The 23264-nt window shown below is 46.0% G+C and overlaps 2 protein-coding genes across 6 annotated transcripts in view; one reads left to right on the top strand and one right to left on the bottom strand.

Annotated features, from left to right (window-relative positions):
• The window catches only part of spg (dedicator of cytokinesis spg), a 31020-nt gene that overhangs the window by 4543 nt on the left and 3213 nt on the right, over nucleotides 1-23264 (top strand). For 3 of the 5 annotated variants that reach the window (XM_043427089.1, XM_043427107.1, XM_043427081.1), the window contains exons 5-13: nucleotides 18602-18686; nucleotides 18786-19244; nucleotides 19330-19629; nucleotides 19710-19914; nucleotides 20002-20187; nucleotides 20277-22011; nucleotides 22263-22280; nucleotides 22421-22583; nucleotides 22821-23258. In XM_043427089.1, the coding sequence (XP_043283024.1) occupies nucleotides 18602-18686; nucleotides 18786-19244; nucleotides 19330-19629; nucleotides 19710-19914; nucleotides 20002-20187; nucleotides 20277-22011; nucleotides 22263-22280; nucleotides 22421-22583; nucleotides 22821-23258 (3589 nt within the window). The remainder of the gene's footprint in view (nucleotides 1-18601; nucleotides 18687-18785; nucleotides 19245-19329; nucleotides 19630-19709; nucleotides 19915-20001; nucleotides 20188-20276; nucleotides 22012-22262; nucleotides 22281-22420; nucleotides 22584-22820; nucleotides 23259-23264) is intronic. The other 2 variants (XM_043427117.1, XM_043427097.1) reach the window with 1 other exon arrangement.
• Inx3 (innexin 3) lies at nucleotides 38-5870 on the bottom strand. Its single transcript, XM_043427184.1, has 5 exons — nucleotides 5562-5870; nucleotides 2431-2611; nucleotides 1944-2368; nucleotides 1463-1858; nucleotides 38-1379 (listed from the first exon to the last, which is right to left on the bottom strand). The coding sequence occupies exons 2-5, from the start codon at nucleotides 2591-2593 to the stop codon at nucleotides 1173-1175; spliced, it is 1191 nt and encodes a 396-aa protein (XP_043283119.1). The 5' UTR covers nucleotides 2594-2611; nucleotides 5562-5870; the 3' UTR covers nucleotides 38-1172.

Below are 23264 nucleotides of genomic sequence, written 5' to 3'. Positions count from 1 at the left end.
CTCCCCTTCCCCGTGGGCTCTAAAATCTTTCTCAATATTTCTCTAATCGTTTGTTTATTCAGCTATTCATTTATTTCGTTGACTTTTCGTATCTACGTTCTACAATCACAAACGACGATGCGTTCGTCGGCCGATTTCTCGTCGAATCTCAAGGAGCTCCTTCGGCCCGATCTCTCAACATTTTTTTCGCATCGTCCGTGCTTATATTACCTAATTTAAATCGCTGAAAATAGTTTAAACGAAGCCGAAGCTTATCGCGCGTACATTCAAGCGCCAATTCGAGACGAGAGGCCTTTCAATTGCACACAGCTCTATGTACCATGCCTATCATTATTATTTATAAAATTTTACGGAGGTTGACAACTCGGGGTGGAAAAAAATCACGCTCGACCGAACGAACGGTGCGGATAAAGTTGCTGCGGCCTTCGCCGAACGTTGGAATCGTTCTCAGCAAAACGTTTCTCAAGCATTTCCTTACTCTAATTCGCGCACTCGTTACTTGGCACATGGATTATTTCTATTTGATTTTATGTTGAGCAACTATCGCTACGCTACTATCGCGCAGGCCGCGCTTCCTACGTGCGGATCCGTATTATCGACTCTGCCGATCCGAGCACTACACGCAATTCCAACAAAGTTACAACATATTTATATATATCGTGATATACATATATTTATTTAATCTTATTCGAGGCCCTGGACGGAATGTACTTTTGTCAAGGGACTAAAATAATAACTGGCTCGCGGAAGAAAATGCCTAAATCTCGTAAACTTGGGAATGTTCCCTGCGCCCTGCTCTCTATCATTATTATTAATGATCGGCGACGCTCGACGGGGGAAAACAAAATATTTGGAATTAACATGGATGTGTGACAATATTCGGATCGCGATAATATCCGATGAGACGTCAATTGCACCAGTTTGTCCTTTCGGACATTCGATCATACGTAAACAACGCTTGCCACGTTATCGCATAATTTTATACTTTTCGGCTATAAAGTAACGATCTCCGATCAGGCCGTTTCCTTAGTTTCGAGTTTGGGCGAGTAACGCGAATCATTTTCGCTCGTTTCGAGTCAATCCCTCCTCCTCCTCCCTTCACCCCTATCGTATCTCTTTTTTTTGTCACGCACGAAAGTGCCGTTATCACAATATGCGACGAGACTCCTCACTCAAATCTCCGTGTCTTTCGAGAACTTTTCGATCTCCGGATAAATCGGTGACATTTCGAGGGTCGAGGGCGCCGATGGCATGGAGGCCGGCGAAGCTCCGCTGCTCGAACCGACGTGGAGACGTCTGCTCAATTCGTCCAAGACCTCGTTGAAAACCATCATGTTCATATTCTGGCCGAGCAAATGAATGAGCAAAAAGTCTCCGACCTGAAAACCGGTAGAACTTTAGATATTCCGCTGTTTTATTTTATTTTATTTTTTTTTTTTTTTGACGATCTACGGGAACTGACCTGAGTTTCGCGTACGAGGGCGCTCACGCCGGAGGGTGTGCCGAACTTGAATCGTTTTTTGAGGATGGTTTCGCGGGTGCTGGGCAACAAAACGACGGCCATGCTGTAAAGCAGCGCGACACCGGACATGACGGCGAGAATGATGAACCAGAACCACAAGAAAATGTAAATCTTTTCGTTGAGTATGTTGAGCGCGAGGACGCACAGTGCGTCGAGCTTCTGGATGGTCCCGGAGGCTCCGAATTTGTGGAAGGTGCATTTGGTGATGCGGGGAAAGACTTGGATCATCGGATCGCTGCGTTGTTCCTGATTCATGTTGCTGAACTTGACGACGTCCGTGCCGTACGTGAGGAAAGCACCGCCGAGGAAAGTGTCGACGAAAAATATGTTGCCGACCTGTGAGAAGCGTTTTAAACGAACGAGGCGTTAGTGCCGGCGGAGCTCTCGACAACGACGACGAAAGAGGGAACGTGTTACTTACGACGTTGACGAAGTTGAGAGCCTCGCAGCAGAAATATCCCGCGGCGTAGCTGTTGTGCAAATGCAGAGTCTCGACGATGTACTGAACGAGCTTCGTAGCCCGCGCTTGTCTCTCCTGCTTGCTCTCGACCAGAGCTCCTCTCATACCCTCCGAGATCATTCGCACTTTGCCCTCTTCCCACTGCTTCCACATCCAGTGAGGCAAGTAGAAGAGGATCCCTTGGAAGAAGAGCATAAACGGCACCCACTGGTAATAAGAGTGGAAGATTTTCTCGCCGTCGTCGGTTCCCAGACCCGGATGCGCCACGTGGGTCCCGACCGCTTTATCCTGATTCCCGGGCATCGTGAACGTGTACGTTATCCAGCAGAAAGTGTTCATCACGTGTCTCGGCACCGCTTCGTCCGATATGCAGTTTATCGCGTCACCTGCAACGCCCAACCGTTCAACTTTCTCTCCCTCTGCCTCCCCCCCCCTCCGTCCCACTTACCGATGAGATTGTTCGCGGTCACTATGATGCAACAGGCGAACAATATCGCAGATGTGATTCTGTAGTGAGCTCTGAACACCATGTTGTCTATTATCGCTTTGTCTATGAGGTATCGTACTTTTACGAAACCGGCGACCGCCGACACCAGTCCGAATACCGCCATCCTCTATTCTCCTCTCAACTGTCAACAGGCAAAACAGTTTTTTTTCTTTAATATGACAAAAAATATGAAAAAAAATAATCCCGAGTGCTCTCGGGCCGTTGGCCCGTACAGTTTTGATCGTTTGGTCGAGCGCGATGTGCGACGGTGCGGCGCATGTGGGACGCGAGGCAAGGCGAGTTGCGCATCGTTAGAACTTTATTAGTCAATTAAGTAAGAACGCTCGGGAGTCGCTCTCCGCGGTCGTAGCGAGGTCAAAGAGCCTCGCTCCTCGTCTCGTTCTCGCCCGGTAGCCGCAGACGCACGATTTTCACAGGATCGTCAGCCCCCCCCGTATGCCTCGGAGGATAAATAAACAAAGGAGTAAACGTCGCTCCGGCTCGCGACGGAATCATTTTGCGGGAACGAATCCAACGCTCGAGCTCCCGCCGGTTTCATTGAAATTTCTCTCGTCCTTGCTCGTCGTTGTCTCAACTCGAATCTCAATCAAGTCCAATAATGATATACGCGCGAGCGCTCACAGCCGGGCCGTTGGCTCGAATGAGACGAGAATGTAACGGCCGCTCGCTCGGTTTCGATGTTTCTCGAGAACGCGCAACGCCCGCTCAGGATCCTGTCTGACCTTTGCAAATTCCACAAACTCGGACCGGACCGAACGCTGCGCACAGAATTTCGTTCGAGGCTCGTGACCGCGCGCATCCTTCCATTTTTTATTCGAAAGCAATATTATTATCCTCGTTGCATTGTTTCATAAATTATTTCACCTCGAGCTCCAAGTTTCTTCGATTTATTTAACGCCCGCGAAAACACGAGAAAAGGTAACCGACGAATGTACAATATTTATTCTCTTGGACGAATTCGTTCGAAGGCTCAACCCGAAGAACGCCCGGCAAAGGCGTCGTTCCCCGAACCGATCACGTATGCAACAAGCGAGGATAATGCTCTCTCCCGTGTGTGCGGCGGCTGCTCTACGTGCGTGTGGCGCGAGCGTTTACGACTCGTAACCTTTCTACGCCCTGCGCGTTCTCTCGACTCACCGGTCGAGAGAAAAGTCGTAACGCCTTCTCTCCCAGCCACGATTTGGTCTCTCGAGCTCGCCTTCCCGTCGCCATTTCTCTTCCCTCTTGGCGAGTGCGGACCGCAAGAGACGTTCCGAGAAAGCGACGAAGGAACGACGGGGGTGGAGACGAGGATGACTCGACGCTCGGTCGTTTTCCCACGTATCTCGAAGCTGCCCTCGAGTGACGCATGCGAACCAAATCTCGCGCATCCGGAGCTTCGCCCACTCGAATCCCAATCACGTTCTCCATTTCGTTCATATTCTCGAGGAATCAAAATCAAAAGAAAAACTGGCCCGCTGCGGGGGTTTAGCAAGAAGAGGGGGGGTGCACGCGGGTGTAGGATTTCCGCGAGGAGTAGTCGTCGCGGGAGGATATCGCGTTACCGCGAGCGTGCGTACACGCGGAGCGCGGCCACCGGGGAACGAGATCGAATCTCGTTGCAAGAGGAAAGAGCGCGATCGTCGAGGACGGATGCCTCGTCGTCATTTATCTCGCGAGGACTCGTTTCCACCCGGCCTCGTAATCGCATGCACCCGAGCTCTCGAGAAACCTCGGCGACGATGGCGAAAAGGGGGGAGAAACTAATGAAACAACGTCTGTTCGTTGATCCGAGTGTTTGACTCGCGACGGTGGAACGCTTCGACAACTTTCAAGTATTACAATACATGTTTCGCGAGCGTAAATATTTGAGGATCGCTCGGGCGACGGACACACGACGTTTCACTGAATTAGTCAATTTTGTTTACCAAAGAAACATTGACGTTTGTTTGATGATTCAATGCGAGTTAAATTGTCTCGAGCGACAGGATGATCCTTGCGTGTCGCGTGCGATGTCGCCCGGCTTATCGCGATCGTAAAATCAACGAGAGCAAAATAACACGAAACATGTGGCGCGCTTATGCGAGGGAGCGAAGAAAGAACGACGAACGAGAGACAGCCGACAAGAGAATAGTTTCTATTTGCCCCCGTTGTTTGTACCACTGCTCTCTGCCTCGCTTCTTTTCCACTGCTATTGCACTCGTCGTCGTTTAAATACGCGAGGAAATTGTAACGAGCGCTCGCTCAACGATTCGAGCACCGAGATAAGAAATTGTGCAAAGGAGACCGTGCGAAAAATAAATCTCCTTCCGAAGCGACGAACCGCTGAAAAATTTTACGAGATTTTCCGGACGAGGCAACGAAGGAAGGACCGAGGAAGAACCACGAAACTTTGATTTTTTCGTTTGCTGGCTCGAACGACGTCGAGGAGCCATTGTGCGGGAGCCCGTGCATGTGTGTGGGCGCGCTGGCTGTGCGTGTCGCTGCGACCCGATTGAATAAACTTTTTCTTCGACGAGGATCGACGAACCGTTCGATCCGCGCGATATTCATCGGATTTTAACGTAACCAAGACCGTAGACCGTGCTCGTTGCAACCGATAAATCATTTATTCAGCGCGCTTCAAGCGATAATAACAAGAGGTTGCGGCTCTAATCACCGGCGCGTAATCCTGCTCAGATTTCGCCTTGAAAGGAGAAAAAAGCAAAAGAGGTTAATGGTTTTCTCTCCGGGGACATGGCGCATACAGAGACGCTCGATCGGTAGACCGAGGTACAATGTAATTGTATTGTAAAACGTTTTCCGGAATATGATACAATCGACTTTGTTGTTTAGCCTTGGAGACGTTCGGAGAGCGCGAATTTGAAACCGCGCGAGCCTCGTTGTCACTCGAGAATAAGCTGGATATAGCGATAGGTATTTGAGGATGTGTGTCGACAGAATTGTCGAGCGGGCTCGTCGGTCCAAAATTTTATTCAAGAAAAATGTAAATTTTCAAGACACGAGCGGTAAATATAGCTGAATTCGGTGAGAGAAAGTCCGAAGACGAGATGAAAAATGTGGTTTGAGGGCCTGAGGGGAGAGCGATTTACCTTGCTTCGCGTAGTCCTTGGTTAGTCGATCTTCCGTTAAATCCTTGCACGATCTTTCAGAGCACGATTTTTAAGCTAGAGCGCGTTTTAAACTCGGCCGTATACTCGCACACGAGAAAGTAGTGAAAACCAAATGGTAATGGAAGGAAAAACGAACGCGAACAGCGAGATTCGAGAGAGACGGATAATTGTTTAGAAAGGTAATAATCGAGGGACTGTTGCGGGAGCCGTAAAAACGCGCGCCAACGGGGCCCGCTGAAAGACTCGGGAACGACTGACTGCGTCGACGCTGCGTCGAGCTACGCTCTCTCTCCTCTCTCTCTCTCTCTTTCTCGACAGCGCTCGGTTACCCTCCAGGCCCCTCGCTGCTCGCTAGCTGCAACTGCTACTACGGGAGAGCACGAGAGCAGCGACGGCGACCATTTTGCTCGTCCCGGCCCGTCGGTGTTGCCAGCGCAACAGTGTTGGAGAAAGGAACTCACCGAGAGCGCGGAGTACAGCTTACGATCCGCAGCGCCGCACGAAAGGGCGCTCTTCTCGCTCGCTCGCTTCTCCGGAATGGGCCTCTCCCTCTCAGTCTTTTTTACCTTCTCGCTCTTGTTTATCCAGGTGTCATATATATACGACTAAGTATTCTGTCTGAAACACCTTTCTTCCCGCATTCGGTCGTGGATATGTTTTTCCTCATTTATATACCTCGTATGTAAACTGTCTTATCGAATCGCAACGCGGTACCCAATTTTTTTCTCCTTTTCGAAATAGTACATCACGCTGCTTTTCTCGAGGTGTGACCAGGCGAGGGAGCGAGTTTTGGTCGCCCAATTCGTCGTTCATTCGTGTTGTGAGATCAAAACATGCGACATCTGTTTTCTCAATTTCTAATGTGCTTTCGAACTCGTTTTAAGGGGCGCGCTGTTTTCTCGTTCCATCGTTTCTTTGGAAACGATTCTTTCGCTCTCCGAAAATTGGATTTCTGTTCACATCGGTTGAACGGATCGTTCGATAATTTGAGCCGGGACTATTTTTTATATTGCTCCGCGAAATCGTACTTCGACCCTCCACAACTCCTCCACAGTTTCTCTGAGAATTGTGGTTTTTTCTGGTCCTCTCGTATACAGAACATTGATCATTTTGGATGAGCTTTCCAGCCACTCGAACAAACGAATGATTTTCTCGATCGATTATTTTTTAAAAGAGCCTTAATCGGTCGTTTTTTCTCATGCACTCAGAGACAGTTCGTACAGAAGTCACCAATTGTCGATTTTTCATAAAATTACATCACATTAATATTTTTTCACGAAGATGTCTCGTAGAACAATAATAAAATCAGTTGTTTCGTTAACTCGACAAAATTCGTTGAAATTTTATCCTGTTTGGGCCCAAGATACGTGGGCGGGTCCGTGTCCGTTGCGTCAGAATCGAGTTTTTTAAAATTCCACTCTACAAAATAGTTGAACTTCTCTCGAAATGCTTATTGCAAAAAACTCGGTGTCCGAGTTGTGCCGAAAGGCCGTCGGGCGAGTGGTTTTCGAGTGAGTGTTGAGAAATACGGAGGAAGCTGGCCAAGAGAATTGAAAATTGATAAATTGACATTGGCAGCGAGCGGGGACGTACAGTTCGCCGCAAAATCGTAAGATCGGCTTTCGCGGTTGAGTGGGTGTTCGGCGGGCGTAAGAGCGTTGGGAACCGCGAATAAAGGAATCTGGAGCGGGAGTGTGTCCCGGGAGGGAAATTCCCGCGGGTCCCACGGGTCCGGCTGAGCGGTAGGGGCAGCGCAGTGCGAGAGGGGGGGGGGGTGGAGGTGGAAAGAGTTGGAACGGGGCTCGTCTCGGTTTATGCAGGAGGCGTTTTGGAGGAAGAGCGAGAGAGAGAGGGCGACGGTCGATCGACGGTGGTCGGCGGGGCCAAAGTTTTCAGCACGGTGAATACGCGTGTAACCATGCCGAGAACCTGTTCCCCCGTGTGCCGGTGAGATCCTCTCCGCGCGGAGGAAGAGCGAGAGAGAGAGAGAGAGAGAGCTATAAAAGATGGGCGTTCTTGGGAGAGAGCACGGAGCGAGAGCGAGCGGCGCAGGCTGATGGCGGAGCTTGTCCCGAGGTTTCTCGGAGGTTCGAAGCTCGGAAGACTCGATCGGGCTGGTGGAGCTACGTGTATATAATGAGGGGGTATGGGAGCTTGACTCGGCGTAAAGATGACCTTTTTTCCCTGGTCTCGCGCAATATTCGTTGCCTCGATAAGAGTGGCTCGTTCGTTTTTGAGTCTGGATACGCGCGCGAGGGCGAAATTCATTGTTGAAAAAAGACGGAGCTGGGACGCAAAGTGCAGAGATCTTTGAGCTCTGCGGAGGAGATGAAAAAAGGTTCGATCGCGAGCGGCGACTGCGGTGAACGGGCGACTCCCCGCGTTCTCGGCGCTCCGTGCGGGACCGGTCCTCGAGCCGGTACCGCGCTTGCGTCGCAAGGCTCTCGGCTCTCTTTTAAATTTCTTTAACACGTGTATCAATATATGTTTTGGTGGTACGTTGCTACTTAAGAATGCTCATTTACTGCTCCGTCCCAACATTTTTCGTCTCTTCTTACCGAATAACTGCTCTTCCGTAGCAAACCGATACGAACCTTTCTTTTCTATACCACAAACCGCACGAACCGCGCAACCGTTTCTATCCTCGTACGTCAATGCACGAGCATATTTTCTGTCCCGCATTTATCAATTTCTCGAGAACACAAAGATCGAAACGGGAATCAAGGAGGGTGGATCACGAAATAAAAATCATCAGAATTTTATAAAATTTCGTGATAACACACTTTCGCATCAAGTACACAAATACAATTTTTTTCAAAATCTTTTACCACATGGCTATCGCATAATTGAGCGTTAAATCCAAGTTCTAATGCACGATGCTTATACGCGTGGACTTTAGTGTTCAATTACTCGAGAGCTATGTGGTAAAAAAATCTAGAAAAATTTATATTGTCTCATATATTTTGAAAGAATACATTTACCAAATTTTATGAAATTCTTATCGTTTTAGAATTCTTAATATTTTTATCATGCTTTAGCGATGTTAAACGAAACGGAGATCCGAGGCGAGAAAACGGTGAGCGATCGATCGCTCCGGAAAACTTGGAAACCCTCGCGTGGTCGATGCGAGGGACCTCATTAAGAGTTGGGAATAAAGGGGCGACGCCGACCAAAAAACCACTTTTAAAGTAGTTCGGCCGTTCTGTGACTAGTCAAGTTTGCAACTACTTTATGTTGATATATTTAAAGTCTAAATTATTAATCAAATTAATAAACACTTGCATTGAGAATATTTTTATCACAAGAATGTAATAAAATGCTCTAAAAATATAAAAAAAGATGAAATTTATACTTCAACTTGACCAGTTAATGATCGAGTCCGACGCTTTAAATACACGTAACTTAGGGAACACTTTTATTGTGCGAAAGAAAGTTTATATCGGTGTATAATGGCATCGAGGAAAAAAAAGCTCAATTAGTTACAAGCGAAGCTACTAGACGAATGACAGCACGTGAGTCGGTCTGAAAAATGAATATTTGATGAAATTCCCGCGATTCCCGAATTAGCGCGAAGTTCAATCCGCTTTCGAGGCGTCAGAAAGTCGAGTTTTTTCATGTTTTCTTTCTCAAAAGCCCCGTAAGGTAAAAGAAAAGGGAATCTGGGATAAATTTTCTTCACGATAGAAAATTTTCCGGAGCTCGGACACACCGTGCAATTTTTCCACAATTAATGTTATTGTGAGTTCTCCCTTCGGGTACCGTGTTAAAGACTCAAAATTGTAAATGAAATAATTGAAAATTTTGTTCCCTATAAAGGCCCCGGAACTGTGCTCATCGTTATCAGGGATCCTCGAGCCATAATTTAGCGCAAAAAATGTGTACCTTCACCGTACTTTATTGAACGTGCGCGAAGTGCTTTGATGTAAGTCGAGTAGCGTTGCTCATGCTCGGTTTTCCCAGCGATACGAGCACGCTCTTTGCTCCTTACGATGTTACGACGCGCCCCTGACTCGGCGCGTATACTCGGACGCCGCGCGTACGGGAACGCAACGATTCTTTTCCCTCGCCCCGCGCCCCCGAGCTTCCAGGCGAGAGAGGATATGAATGAAAATTTTGAAGCCGGGAAGCGTACTTTTTCTCGCTCTCGCTCTTTCTATCTTCGGAGGTTTTTCCTCCTCCCGCAAATTTGGCTGCACGACGACGACGCCGGGAAACGGTCGTTACACGTGCGCACACGTCGACATACGAAGTGTGCGAAGCTTTTGAGCCCCGCGTGGAACCCAGTCGCGTCTAATCACGCGCCATTTACTCCAATTGAGAGTGGGGCGTGCGCGCGCGAGAGCGAGAGGCTTCCGCCACGTTGACGAGGCTCCGACCCTGACATCCATTTACCTTCCGTACCTTTTATATTTCACCGGCTCTCGTCGCCGGGGCAGGCCGATCCCTCTGAACGTCAGAGTATGCGTCACCTCCCTCCTCTTCCCCTCCTTCCCCAAATCCCCGTTACACTGGTGCGTCGCGAATAGACAAATTCGCGTATAAATACACGACGCATTAACGGAGTCGCGGCGAGAGATCTTGTCGCGCGGGAACAAAAATCTCGTCCTATCCCCAACAGAGAACTATTTAATCGCGCTCAACTTTTGACCAGATATATCTTTGACCTTGGAAGCGATGTTCTTATCTCGACCCCCGCATATTGCAAATTACGATTACGTCCGAGCGCCCGAGCCGGCTCCGCGCGGAGTCTCACGAGCACGGGAGAATTAATTTTATCAAATATATTACTCCGGGACGGTCGTTCTCACAGCTTGCACATCACAGGCAGGAATTTATCATCCAAATTTTCTCTGGACGAGGGCCCACGAGACGAAATTTCCAGCATATATTTTTTTAGATTTTTTTACACTTTTTCACGCCTCGAAGTGCGCCGTTGTCTTCTCTGACTCGAGTTCAGTGTAGGATATTACACTTTTTTTTTGAAAAATGTTTTAGATTCATTCTGAGATCGTGACGAATCGGTAGAACTTTTATTTTCATTTAATAAGACCGAAAAGTGCCTTGTATACTTTTTTATTTATGGTTCTGAATTTTCGCGCGGATACGCTAGCCGCCATGCTGTTTCGGCTTGCGACGTTACTTCGTTGGTAAACAATACGACTGCGAAAGACCAAGTAACAAGATTTGTGCTTGAATGCGATAATACGAGTGTAAAAAGGCCACGAAAATTGTGGATTCATCGCCACCATCGACGTTTTTATCATTGGCAGATTCGTACTTTCTGCTTTCACAAAACCCTCTTCCATGACGCGATTTTAGTAAAATCAATGATAAAAGTCCACGAACGTGCACATAATGACTTGTAAAACTTCAAAATAACACAGAGAGCGCACCATCAAAATCTAGGTTGTTTACCATCGAAGTGACGTCACGTTGGAATTCGATATGGCGGATGGAGTTTGAGAAATTTGAAAAGCAGATGGAAAAAGACGGTTTTTTAAATCGAATTACAAAATTTACGTTGCATTTTAATGAATAAATATTGACGTTTCTCGTTCACTTTTTACGAAATCTATCGTAAGCATAGATTTTTATATTTTTTCTTGCACGCTGTAATAAAGTATCCTATTCTCCTGAAAATAATTTGAACGAGATGAATGGGACCACAAATTCAACAAGTTCTTGAACTTTCGGGGCTTTTGCGATGAGATTTTCCTTATCGCGAGCCACTCGGCAAAGCAATTTTTTAAAATCATTATGAATTATGATTGCGAGCGAAAGATGAGGATTGAGACAGACGCGATATTCAAGATCGAAACTCATCCATGACCACGATCTTGAACATTCGTGGAAGCGGATAGTCGCACTCGTTGACACCCAGCGGTATATCGAGAGTTCGAGTCGAGACGCACGATGAAAGAAAATGTCTTTTCGAATAAGACGAAAATTATCGGAGTCGTGAAAGGCTTCAAGCGTGCTGTTTGGTTCAATATTCGTGTACTAATCTCTCAAATAAATACAAATTAATGTGGAGCAGTGTCGAATATAGACAGAAACAAAACGAAATTATACCAAAAATGGTATTTTTTCATTGGTATCAAAACATTCGCCATTTGCCAAGACGCTCAAAGTTATTGAGAAAAGAAAATGCGATTCGCGAGTTGAGAACTCTTCGAATCACTTGTATTTATCTCAGTCTAATTTTTCGCAGGGAAAAATCCATCAGCAAATAAATATATTTTGAAAAAACGAATTTTCCCGAACGAAAAATGACGTTCAAACAAACGTATCGAATTCTCGCGGATGATGCGATTTTTGTTGCGTTCGTTCTATCGCGGGGAGCGACTCGGTGCACGGTTTTTCTCAAACAAAGAGAATAAGCCTCGAGCGAGTATCCTCGTGCGATTCTCATATTTATACAATCGTTGGTGATCGTATTAATCAATTTTGCTCCGTACGACGAGATTTCAAAATAAATACAACACTACCCGCGCGTTTAAGTAGTTCAACCGTTCTCTGACTAGTCAAGTTTGCAACTACTTTATGTTGATTAATTTAAAGTCTAAATTATTGATCAAATTAATAAACACTTGCATTGAGAATATTTTTATCACAAGAATGTAATAAAATGCTCTAAAAATATAAAAAAAGATGAAATTTATACTTCAACTTGACCAGTTAATGATCGAGTCCGACGCTTTAAATACACGTAATTTAGGGAACACTTTTATTGTGCGAAAGAAAGTTTATATCGGTGTATAATGGCATCGAGGAAAAAGAATGCTCAATTAGTTACAAGCGAAGCTACTAGACGAATGACAGCACGTGAGTCGGTCTGAAAAATAAATATTTGATGAAATTCCCGCGATTCCCGAATTAGCGCGAAGTTCAATCCGCTTTCGAGGCGTCAGAAACTCGAGTTTTTTCATGTTTTCTTTCTCAAAAGCCCCGTAAGGTAAAAGAAAAGGGAATCTGGGATAAATTTTCTTCACGATAGAAACTTTTCCGGAGCTCGAACACCGTACAATTTTTTCACAATTGATGTTATTGTGAGTTCTCCCAAAGCGTGGTACCGTGTCAGAGATGACTCAAAATTGTAAATGAAATAATTGAAAATTTTGGTCCGTAAGATGCCCCGGAACTGGGCTTATCGTTAAACTATTATTTACCGCAAAAAAGTGGACCTTCGCAGGAGTTTATCGAACGGCAGAAAAACGAGACAAGCGTCGGAATTTTTCTCGTCTCATTAATTTCCTTCTGGGAATAATTGCAGTAAATGCAAGCTTTTGCTGGTCAAATGTCTCATATTCTTTCGCCGGTTGTGATACCCGCGACTTTTAATAGCAACAACGGAGCATATATCCGCACAAACAGACCACAGGATACTCAGAATTGCTCGAGCTACCGCGAGTCCGATCGAATTTCACAGCCTCGTCAAAAAACTCTATTTTTTTCTCTTCATATCAAAGTCGAGTTACATCGAAGCTCCGGATTCGTGGTTACTCTCAATCTCGGTCTCGATGGCTCGTTGATCGTGGAATCGGAGAAAAATTCCATTTCAATCCTTCCGGTGACGCTGAAGTTTGCAACGTTGGAGTCCAACGAAGTGATTTTAAAAACCCTCTAATAATTGAAGTAATTCTCCAATTTCATTCTCTGTCGAATTTGCAATTCGTAGTTTTTCAGGCTCCACCGATACTTCGGGAATTAAAAAATTGGTGAATTAAAAATATTTTTTTTGGGTCCGTTCGGGGTTTCGTTGGACTCCAACGTTGCAAACTTCAGCGTCGTTCCTTCCGAGTTGAATGAGTGGAAATATTTTGAAGATTCGTTTCTCAACTTGCGGACTTTTTCGTATTTGTTCGACGTTTACGAATCGCAAAATGGATCAATCATTGTCACTTAATTATGGAATTACTGCGACGACATTTGGCGGAAGATCGGGTTTCGAAACCGCGAAATCCGAGGGAGATGGCATCGCAGAATTTTGTCTGAATTTAGTCTGCGGAGGAAGGAGTTGAACCGGGCTGTACGAGCGGCTCGAGAAGAGCCTCTTGGAATGTCTCGATATGTTTGAAAAGGGGCATAGGTCTGCGAGGAGACTATATACGTGCGCGCGGTCAGCAGCGCCGAGAGAAAGAGAGAAGAAACGGGCGAACGGACATTGCCTTAACCTGTCTCCACGCATTCGAGTCTCCGGGACTCGCTTGCATTCCATCAAGTCAGCAGCAGCGAGCGACCAGCAGCGGGTTGAGACTTTGGGACTCCGAGCATATGCACACTGTGAAAAAACATTTATTGGTCTATCAAATCCATTTTGTTGCACGAAGGCTGGACCGACTTATGAAAGATTCTTATAAATTGAGCCTCCAATAATTCCAGTAATTCTTCAACCTCGTTTTCTGCTGAATTTGCAATTTGTGGTTTCTCAACCTGCACCGATATTTCGTGAAATGAAAAATTGGCCAATTACGAGTGATTTTTTTCGTTCATTCCGTTGGGCTCCAACGTTGCAAACTTGAGCGTCATAAAGTTCCAATTTTAAGAGTCGAATATTGGAAATTTTCTAGAAATATACAGCGTGCATCTATTCCGGGAATTATCGTAGGATCTACCGTCCAGTTGTCGGGAAAACAATTAACGAAAATCACATTTTTTGAAGGGTTACGCATTGGCTCTTATGGCAGGCTTTGGAGAGTCGTCGAAAACGAGAATAAGAAAATACAATGTTTTTAAATGTCAACGATGGCTTGAGAAAGCCTCATTACCGGTGAAAATGATTTGATAATGGAAAAAGAAAAACATTTGTTTTATATAAATATAAAATGGCTGCTCTCACATTTTGCTTGACGATTTAACTACGAAAGTATTTTAACCGCTATTATTATATTAAAAATTGATAAATCTCAACAAATAAGTAACACATAATTTTAATAATTGCGAGAATAAATTTGAATCGTTTGAAAAGAGCAAAAAGTTGACTTGCTTTTTTGAATGGCAAGTATAACGCATGATCTCCCTTAAATTTGTAGTTTTTCAACGTACACACGAATGATCCGTGAGAAAAAAATTTGGTGAGTTACAAATCTTTTAATCGTTCATTTCGTTGGACTTGAACGTTGCAAACTTCAGCATGCACCCCGTACTTTCCCCAGGTTCCTTCGAATCTCGCCATCCCGAGTTTTCCTTGACCAAAAGCTTGTTTCAGCATTCGCAAACCATTTTGAATAATCTCACTAATATTTCGTGTGCCCTGCCGAACTAAATTTGGGCGAAAGACCCTGAAATTTATTTCGATCAACGAAATCCGTTCCCAGGTGCACGGAGGGCTCGATTGGACCAACGATCTCGTTAGATCCGCTGCTCCGTACATCAATTTATTCAAAACCCTACAAATTCCAATCGGCTTTTCGTTCCCGATCAAAAATTTGTGAGGAGCGACGGGGAGGCGGCTGGAATGACGAAATAACTCGTTCCAATCGGCCTGTCCGCGAGCTGTCGTTCCAAGTACGCCCCTGACTACGATGTGTGCTCGGTTCTGTTGTGTACGTGCGAGCATAAACGTACGCGGTGTGCGGCGAGAGTGCGGGAGGCGAAACCACAATGGCGAGGCTCGGGCACGTTCCACACTTTTCCAACGAGCGAAGGTGCTGGCCTGGACGGCAGCGAATAATCCTCCGTAACTCTTTTTCGCGGTTATTCCCGGCGAGGACATTCCGTAAACTTCTCGGTCCTCGGGCGCAGAGACTGCGCCGCCGAATCGCTAGTGGCGAGCATTTTCACCGCGGGCAATCCGCGGGCCGCGCTGCTGCCAAATTCAGGTTGAAAATCATCCGGGATCGATCCACGTTGTTGGAGGATTCGACTCGGAGAGCGAGCGCAAAAAAAGCCGGACGGCCGAATAGTTGATAACGTTGACGAGTAGTTGATAATTAGAAAAAGGCTTGATAAGCGAGCCGGAGCAGATCGAAGACAGCGAGAAACGCGTGAATATGTGAAAAAATGATTTTGCGACGATATTCGTTGAATCCCCAAAAGTTCGTGAATTTCAATTGGCACACGATCGGTCGGTCGAGACTCGGTTCTTGGTTGACATTTCATTCGAGCTGTCAGCTTTTGCGCGCCGTATTGTTGCGCCTGAATCATTACGATGACGACGATTTCCTCGCCGGGCATTAACCTGCATTCCAACGAAACGAGCGCGGGCCCTTCTCGTCCTCACATTTTCCTTTTGTCATTCCCTACTCCGCCCCCCTCCCCCGGATCCTTCGGCTCATTCGAGAGGATGACGATCGAAGTGCGGCGGGGGGCCCAGGGGGAGGGGAAAAGGGCGTCGCTCGTTGCGGTGGTTTGGAGAGCCAACGACTCTGTGAGAATTTACGTAACTTCTCTGCACTCGCCGGGAATCCCCGGAGACACGTTGCACGTATTTTCACAATGAATCAATCGTCCCTCGAGCCTTTAGGCGCTTCTTTTTTCCATCTCCCGTTTCATCGATTGACTATTCTCGATAAATTTGCAGCACCAGGCGACTCGAACGCGGATTTTATGAGCGGCGGTCATTAAAGCTTTTACATTGGTGCTCGACTCGCCGGTTACGATGACTTTTTTGCCTTGCCGTTTTCCTTCATCGCTTTCGTGTCTGATTCATTAGAATAATTGTACACTGTCCTTATAATCATTGGAACTCTCGGACCGTTTTTCCTCCTTGAGTTATTTACTCCTGTGTCATCGTTCATCTTTGGTATACTCTTGTCATGCGACTATTTGGAATTTTGGTCGTTACAGGATCGCCAGTGCCTAAGAGAGTAGGCACCACTCTATGAGTGCTTGGAGTTGGGATTAAAAGGAAGTTAAAGTTAAAGAAAAAGTAACTTTATTCAAAGTTATGTCGAACAAGGATTCCGTGTATTACAATGCTCGCGGACTATGCGAATGCTCCCGCTCACCCATCCACATATACTTATAGTCTAATGCTATAATAACGCTTATCCTTGGAGGGGATAGTGTCGTATCCTTATAGAGTTTGGGGGTCGAGGGTCAAAAGTGTGACCCTCGACCCACTCGAGCATGAGTAAGGTTAACCTTTGGATGCAATGTCGAATGAGCAGTTGTAAACAGTTCTAAAGGAGTTATGTAAAAATTATGCAGACTGTGTGTTGGCAAAATGATTAGATCGCGTCTTAGTCAGCTGCGCTTACGTGGGAAAGTTTAGGCTGCAGGGTAACGGTCAAAGATTAGGCAGCGCCTATGACACTCTTAAGGAGTTTCGGTACAAGCGATACAATGTTGCCATGCTAAACCATGCTAAAAACATAAAAAAATTCAAAAAGTTCAGAATTTTATAAAATTTGGTCAACATATTCTTTAGTGCCAAATTTGACAATACAAATTTTTTAAGATTTTTCTTCTACACAGTTATCGAGTTATTGATCACTAAAGTTCACATGTATAAGCATATCGTCCCCATATATATAGGTATACATTCCGGACATAAGAAATCTGCTTTAATGCGTAATTACTCGACAACAAATTAGAAGAAAATTTTGAAAAAAATTGTTTTTTCACCACACACATGCACCGAAAGTTCAACTTTCCGAAATCGGAAGGTTGAATTTTCGGTGCATGTGTGGTGAAAAATAGTGTACACTCCACGGGAGTGAAATTAGACTACCTCAAACCGCTTATCACCTTCGTCTTCGGCTCGCGGGTGACAATTCTGCCCGCGGTTTGAAGTAGTCTACTTTCCTTCCCTAGGTGTGTAATATACTAATTCGCACTTGATGTTGAAGAACATTGTCACCAAATTTCATCAATTTCTTAATATTTAGACTTCTCTACCGAAACTCCTTAAGAGGATGGATCAGTCGGCATATCGCAACCGCAGGTGCGAGAAAGATGGCTGCAAATTTCGAAAGCGAATATCTTTGGCACAGTTTGACCGATTGAAAAAAGGCTCAGTCGATTTTTTCCGTCTTCCTGCGCAGACTGACAGGCGTATCAAAGGATTTCGATTTTGAAAATTCCGAGCGAGGTTGATCGACTGATCCATACTTTTAAGGTGTTGCCTTCACGAACGCGAATATTCTACAAATAAGTGATTCTCAATTACAGTAGAGTAAAAGTGCGTGCGAACAGATTGCCGAAATTTCAAGTTGGGTTATCGAACATTTGATAAAGAATGATGAAAACTTGAAAAATCGTAAAATTTATGGGGGAGCTTACGGAGATTCCGTCATCACCAAATTTCTAATTAATTATTCAAATACAAAAATGAAATAGAAAAAAATGTAAGGAATCCGTAGCGACGATAAAAATGAAGGGTTACCGAATTCTTAAAAGAAATATTTACGATTAAAGTTGGAAAAATGACAGAATCAGAAGCTTTTCCTATACAACCGCGAATCCTGAGAGAATCAATCGAAATTCCGAGTGCCCCAATTTGCACCACCAAAAAATACGCTCAGGCGAAAGAAATACCTTAAAATAGAGCGATTCGGAAAAAAATCTTTGCTGACGAATCATGACGAATCGGAATAATCTTCGAGCCTTCGATACGCGGAGATATAACGAAAGAATACGAATTCGAAGAATAGGGCTTTTCTGGAAATTGGATTATTGAAGAGAACTTGTACGTATGAGGAAGCACTTTTCATAAGCTTTGTTCATTTCTTACGCTCAAACACCGAGAAACGTATTGTAATTTCTTCCAATTAAAAAAAAAGTTGTCTTTACGTCAAAAAATGGGGTGCCCGAAAGAATTTGTGAAATCTTTCTTCTTTTACTCCAATTTCGATCCAAGATAAAAGCAGAATAATGGTACAAATTTTGGAAAGTTCTCAAGTACCTCGTTTCGCCCCCCAGCCTCCTCTTCTGACGAATTCTCTTCAAAATTTGACGTGGGTTCGATTTCATTGATATTGAATTATTGTGCTTTGTTCGATTGGAGCGGTTAGAGGAGAAATCGGAGAATTTCCGGCAAAGCTGTTGAGCCATTCCTCTTGCGTATGTGATTGCAGAAAACTCGGTCTGGACCTGGTTCCTCGGCAGGGTGCTCACATGGTCGATCCCGATACGATGTCCGTCGTCGAGCTTTATCACGTGGTAAAACATCTGCTTGTTCGAGTGTTTTTGGTGGTCAAAAATATGGGCGAAGACGAGAGAGGGCGGATCGCGCTGATGATTTGTTTTGGGCTTTTTCAGCACGTTCAAAGCGCGGAAAATTCGCAAGGGGCCTCGGCGCGGGGCACGCTCAGACGAAAAGAGCACAAAAAAGTGTTGACCCATCACCTGTACTTTTGCATGCGTGACTTTGGTCACTCGATCGGCGAGGATGCCGAGATATACTTTTCACTGTGGGACGCGCGACGCGGACAGTACCTGAGCGAGAGATTTCTCGTGAAAATATCGAAGGAGGGCTTCTCGAATTACGTAGAAAAGTTGCACAGCAATTGTACGATCTTTACGGATCTCGGGAACGCCGACTTGAGCCGTGATCTTCATATAATCGCGCACGTTATGCGGTGCGGTAGAATGCAGTATTCCGACTCGGGGCGCAACAAAGCCGGAAGCGTGGTTTACAGGCGACCCCACGGCGTCGGGGTACTCCCGTTGGCCGACGCTGCCCAGGAGCACGCCGAGGAGCTCGAAATGACTTTCAAGGTTGGCTCGCGTTCGTCGTTCGTTCGAGCATATCGCGAGGACACAAACGATTTAACTCGCATTTCTCTTATTCTCGTCCACGCAGGTCTTCCAAGGCGAAGAGAAGGAATTCCATCAACTCCACGAGCAAATAATACGCAACAACAAGTGTTCGCCGCTGCCGGGACAACCGAACTACGGAATCGTCGTGTCGTTGCGGGTTTTGCACGGAGAATTGTGCCAAGTCCGTGAGGAAAATCCACTTTTATTCAAAAACATATGTCTGACGAGAAAATTGGGCTTTTCGGACGTCATCATGCCGGGGGACGTGCGAAACGATTTGTTTTTGAGGCTCGAGCGAGGGGAGTTTGAGCGCGGTGGCAAGTCGACCGGGAAAAATATCGAGGTACGTTCCAATAAGTTCCAATCCTTTCGACGATAAATCTTTGAGGCGCGATAATTGAAAATAACAAAAAACTTGTTTAGGTGACGATGATCGTGCTCGATGCGGAGGGACACCCGCTCGAAGGATGTTTGTTCGGCGGTGCCGGAGCGGAAGGCAGTTCCGAATATCAAAGTTTGGTTATTTATCATCACAACAGTCCCTCGTGGGCAGAAACTGTCAGACTGGCTGTTCCGATCGACAAGTTTTACGGCAGCCACATTCGCTTCGAGTTTCGTCATTGTTCCAGTTGGTATTCCAAAACTTATTGACTACATTAACGCAATCGTTTTGAAAGCAGATTACTAAAGAGTCTCACGATCGCTTGATCCGCAGCAAGGGAAAAGAACGACAAGAAGCTATTCGACTTTGCGTTCGTTCGTCTCATGGAACCGGACGGTGGGGCAACGATTCAGGACGGTATGCACGAGCTATACATATACAAGTGCGAAGAACGAGCGAAATTGGACTCTCTGAGTTATCTATCACTGCCGAGCAACGCCCGCGAACCTTTTTCTCCGGGTATGTGTCGGAGTTGCCTAAATTTGATGGTTCGAGCCCTCGAGTTTTCTTCGTGTTCGATATACTAATGGAAATTTATCGCGCCACAGGTGTATCAGCCTTTACGAGGTCACCGAAGGAAGCCGTTTTCATAACGACTTTATTGTGCAGCACGAAATTGACGCAAAACGTAGATCTCCTCAGTCTGCTGCAGTGGAAGGCACATCCGGAGAGAATAGCCGAAGCTCTTGGACGAGTTCTCCGACTGGACGGTGAAGAATTGGTAAAGTTTCTTCAGGACATACTCGACGCGTTGTTCTCAATGTTCCATACCGAGGATGGCAATTCAACGACCCATTCGGGCCTGGTGTTCCAAGTTCTCGTGTCGATATTCAGCCTTCTCGAGGACCCTAAGTTCGAGCACTTCAAGCCCGTTATGGACGCTTACATATCGGGCCACTTTGCGGCAGCGCTTGTATACAAAGGACTTTTGAGCAGCGTGCAACATTGCGCGGATTGGGTAACCGCCGCTGAGAGACAAGAGCCCATTATGAAGTGCTTTCGCTCCCTCGAGTACATATTCAAATTCATAATACAGAGTAGATTGTTGTTCGCGCGGGCGACCGCCGGTCAATTCGAGGATAGCTTCAAGCGGGATCTCTATTGCGTATTCGCTGCGCTCAACAAAATGCTTCAGATACCGTACGAGGTCGTGTTGCTCTCCCAGGTCGCTCTGCTGCTTTCCATTTCGGCTGTGTTCGAGCAGCTCGCCGCCGTTCTTCCGGCTATCGAGGTTGCCAAACTCACGTGCACGATGCTGGACTCGGTGCCGCGAGAGCCACCTCCTCAACTGATGCAGGCGAAGCTCGTTGCCATTAAAAATTTGGCCAGTTCGAGTCTGTTCTGCGACGACGAAAGCCGAAATTTGCTCCTCGTTACGATATGCCGACACCTGAGAATTCACCTCGCGAGACGAGAGGAATTGCGTTCTTGCACAGAGATACTCGGCGAGATACTGAGCTTTTTGCACGCCAGAGGACGCGACACGAACAAGGTCAACAATTGCATACATCACGACGTCGAAACTCTCTGCCTCTCGATATTCGACGTGCTCGTACAAACGATCCTGATTATCGTCAACGCGAGCGGACCCGTACTCGGCTGTCTCGTTGCCTGTCTCATCGGTCTCCTCCAGCTTCTCGACGAGGATCACTACGAGAGACTCTGGGAAGAATATACCCAGCAGCATGGCGGAGGAGACAAGAAACCCCTCAAGGACATGATTCTACGGGTTTTCCTCGTCCTCGGGGATCTCGTACGTCAGGAAGTATTCCCGCCCGATTGGCTCGTCATACGAATGCAAGCGAACAACATCATTCTGAAATCGCTCCAGGAGCTCGTTCAGCCCCTGGCTTTTCGCTTTCTACACGGTAGCTCGTTCGATTCGCAGCTCTGGTCGACTTACTTCAATCTCGCGGTCGCCTATTTGACCCAACCGTCTCTACAGCTTGAACAATTTTCCGAGGTCAAACGGGAAAAGATTGTCGAAAAGTACGGTGACATGCGAGTGCTAATGGGCTTTCAAATACTCTCAATGTGGTCCAATTTGGGCGAACGCAAACTCGAGTTTATCCCCGGCATGGTGGGTCCCTTTCTCGAAGTTACCCTCGTACCCGAGAGTGAACTTCGCAAGGCCACTCTTCACATTTTCTTCGACATGATGGAGTGCGAGCAACGGGCTCGGGGAAGTTTCAAATCGGTCGAATCGGAATTGATCGACAAACTCGATATTCTCATTAGCGAGAACAAAGGGGACGACGAGTATCGTCAACTCTTCAACACCATGTGAGTCGTCCATCATAATATCCATTTTCTCCAAATGCGGATTTAAGTTGGCACGTTTCGAAATCATTGGCGAACGATTGCTCGACCGCGGAAACCTCTCATATTTTTATTCCTCAACCAAGCACACTCGAAGTATCATATCGAATTTGATTTTTATCCGAGCGGCGATCGTTCACCGGTAATTTCTGCACAGAACGTCTCATTGACTAACCCATAACATATTTCTAATGCTTACTCGGGACGCCACACAGGGAGCATCTCAGCGCCGTGTAAGTCTCATTTAAATTAAACGCCCAAATTCAATGTTTTATATTATATAACATAACGAGAAAACGAGGTTCGTTAGACATTCGTATCATTTTATATACAAGAAATATCTATTTTAACGATATACTATTCAACTTCAAAGGTTGCTGGCTAGAGTACAGTCGGAAGATCCAGCGTGGAAGGACAGTGGCACGGCCTTTATAACTTCGGTCACTAGATTACTCGAGAGATTACTCGATTACAGAAGCGTTATTCAGGGCGACGAGAATCGTGACAAACGGATGTCGTGCACGGTCAATTTACTGGTAAAATTATTTTTCTCCCAATACTAATCACGTTATGAAGCACGTGTCGCGGGAGACTCGTCAGGTGATAAACATACGTGCTAATTGTCAATCGATAATCTGCATCGAAAAAGAACTGTTTTCGTGCTCGATCAACGTGGACGCTCATTCACCGATGTGCTCTTAGAGCGGAAGTAACGTTGCGCAAAATCGATAAATTTACATGCATTTAAATTTTGATTAATTCTGTCTGTGTAGAATTTTTACAAAAACGAGTTCAATCGGAAAGAAATGTACTTGCGATACATTTACAAACTGCACGATCTTCATTTGGCCGCTGAAAATTATACCGAGGCAGGATTCACGATGAAACTTTACGCCGATCAGTTGAGCTGGGAAGCTACGTTGTTACCATCGGATCACGCTCACCCTCAGCAACCCGAGTGGCAGCGGAAAGAGCTCCTCTATCATCAGATCATTCACTATTTCGATCGTGGCAAGTGCTGGGAAAAGGGTATACCACTGTGCAAAGAATTAGCTGTTTTGTACGAGACGCGGCTCTACGATTACGCCAAACTCAGTCTAATACTGAAAACGCAAGCCAAATTTTTGGACAATATTCTAACACAGCTGAGGCCCGAACCCGAATATTTCCGGGTTGGATTCTACGGTCTGAGTTTTCCGCTCTTCGTCAGGGTAATT

The sequence above is a fragment of the Venturia canescens genome, chromosome 1 (assembly GCF_019457755.1).
Source record: "Venturia canescens isolate UGA chromosome 1, ASM1945775v1, whole genome shotgun sequence".
Lineage (NCBI taxonomy): Eukaryota > Metazoa > Arthropoda > Insecta > Hymenoptera > Ichneumonidae > Venturia > Venturia canescens.
Note: the sequence above shows the minus strand (reverse complement) of the source record. Positions and strands in the feature narration are given on the sequence as shown.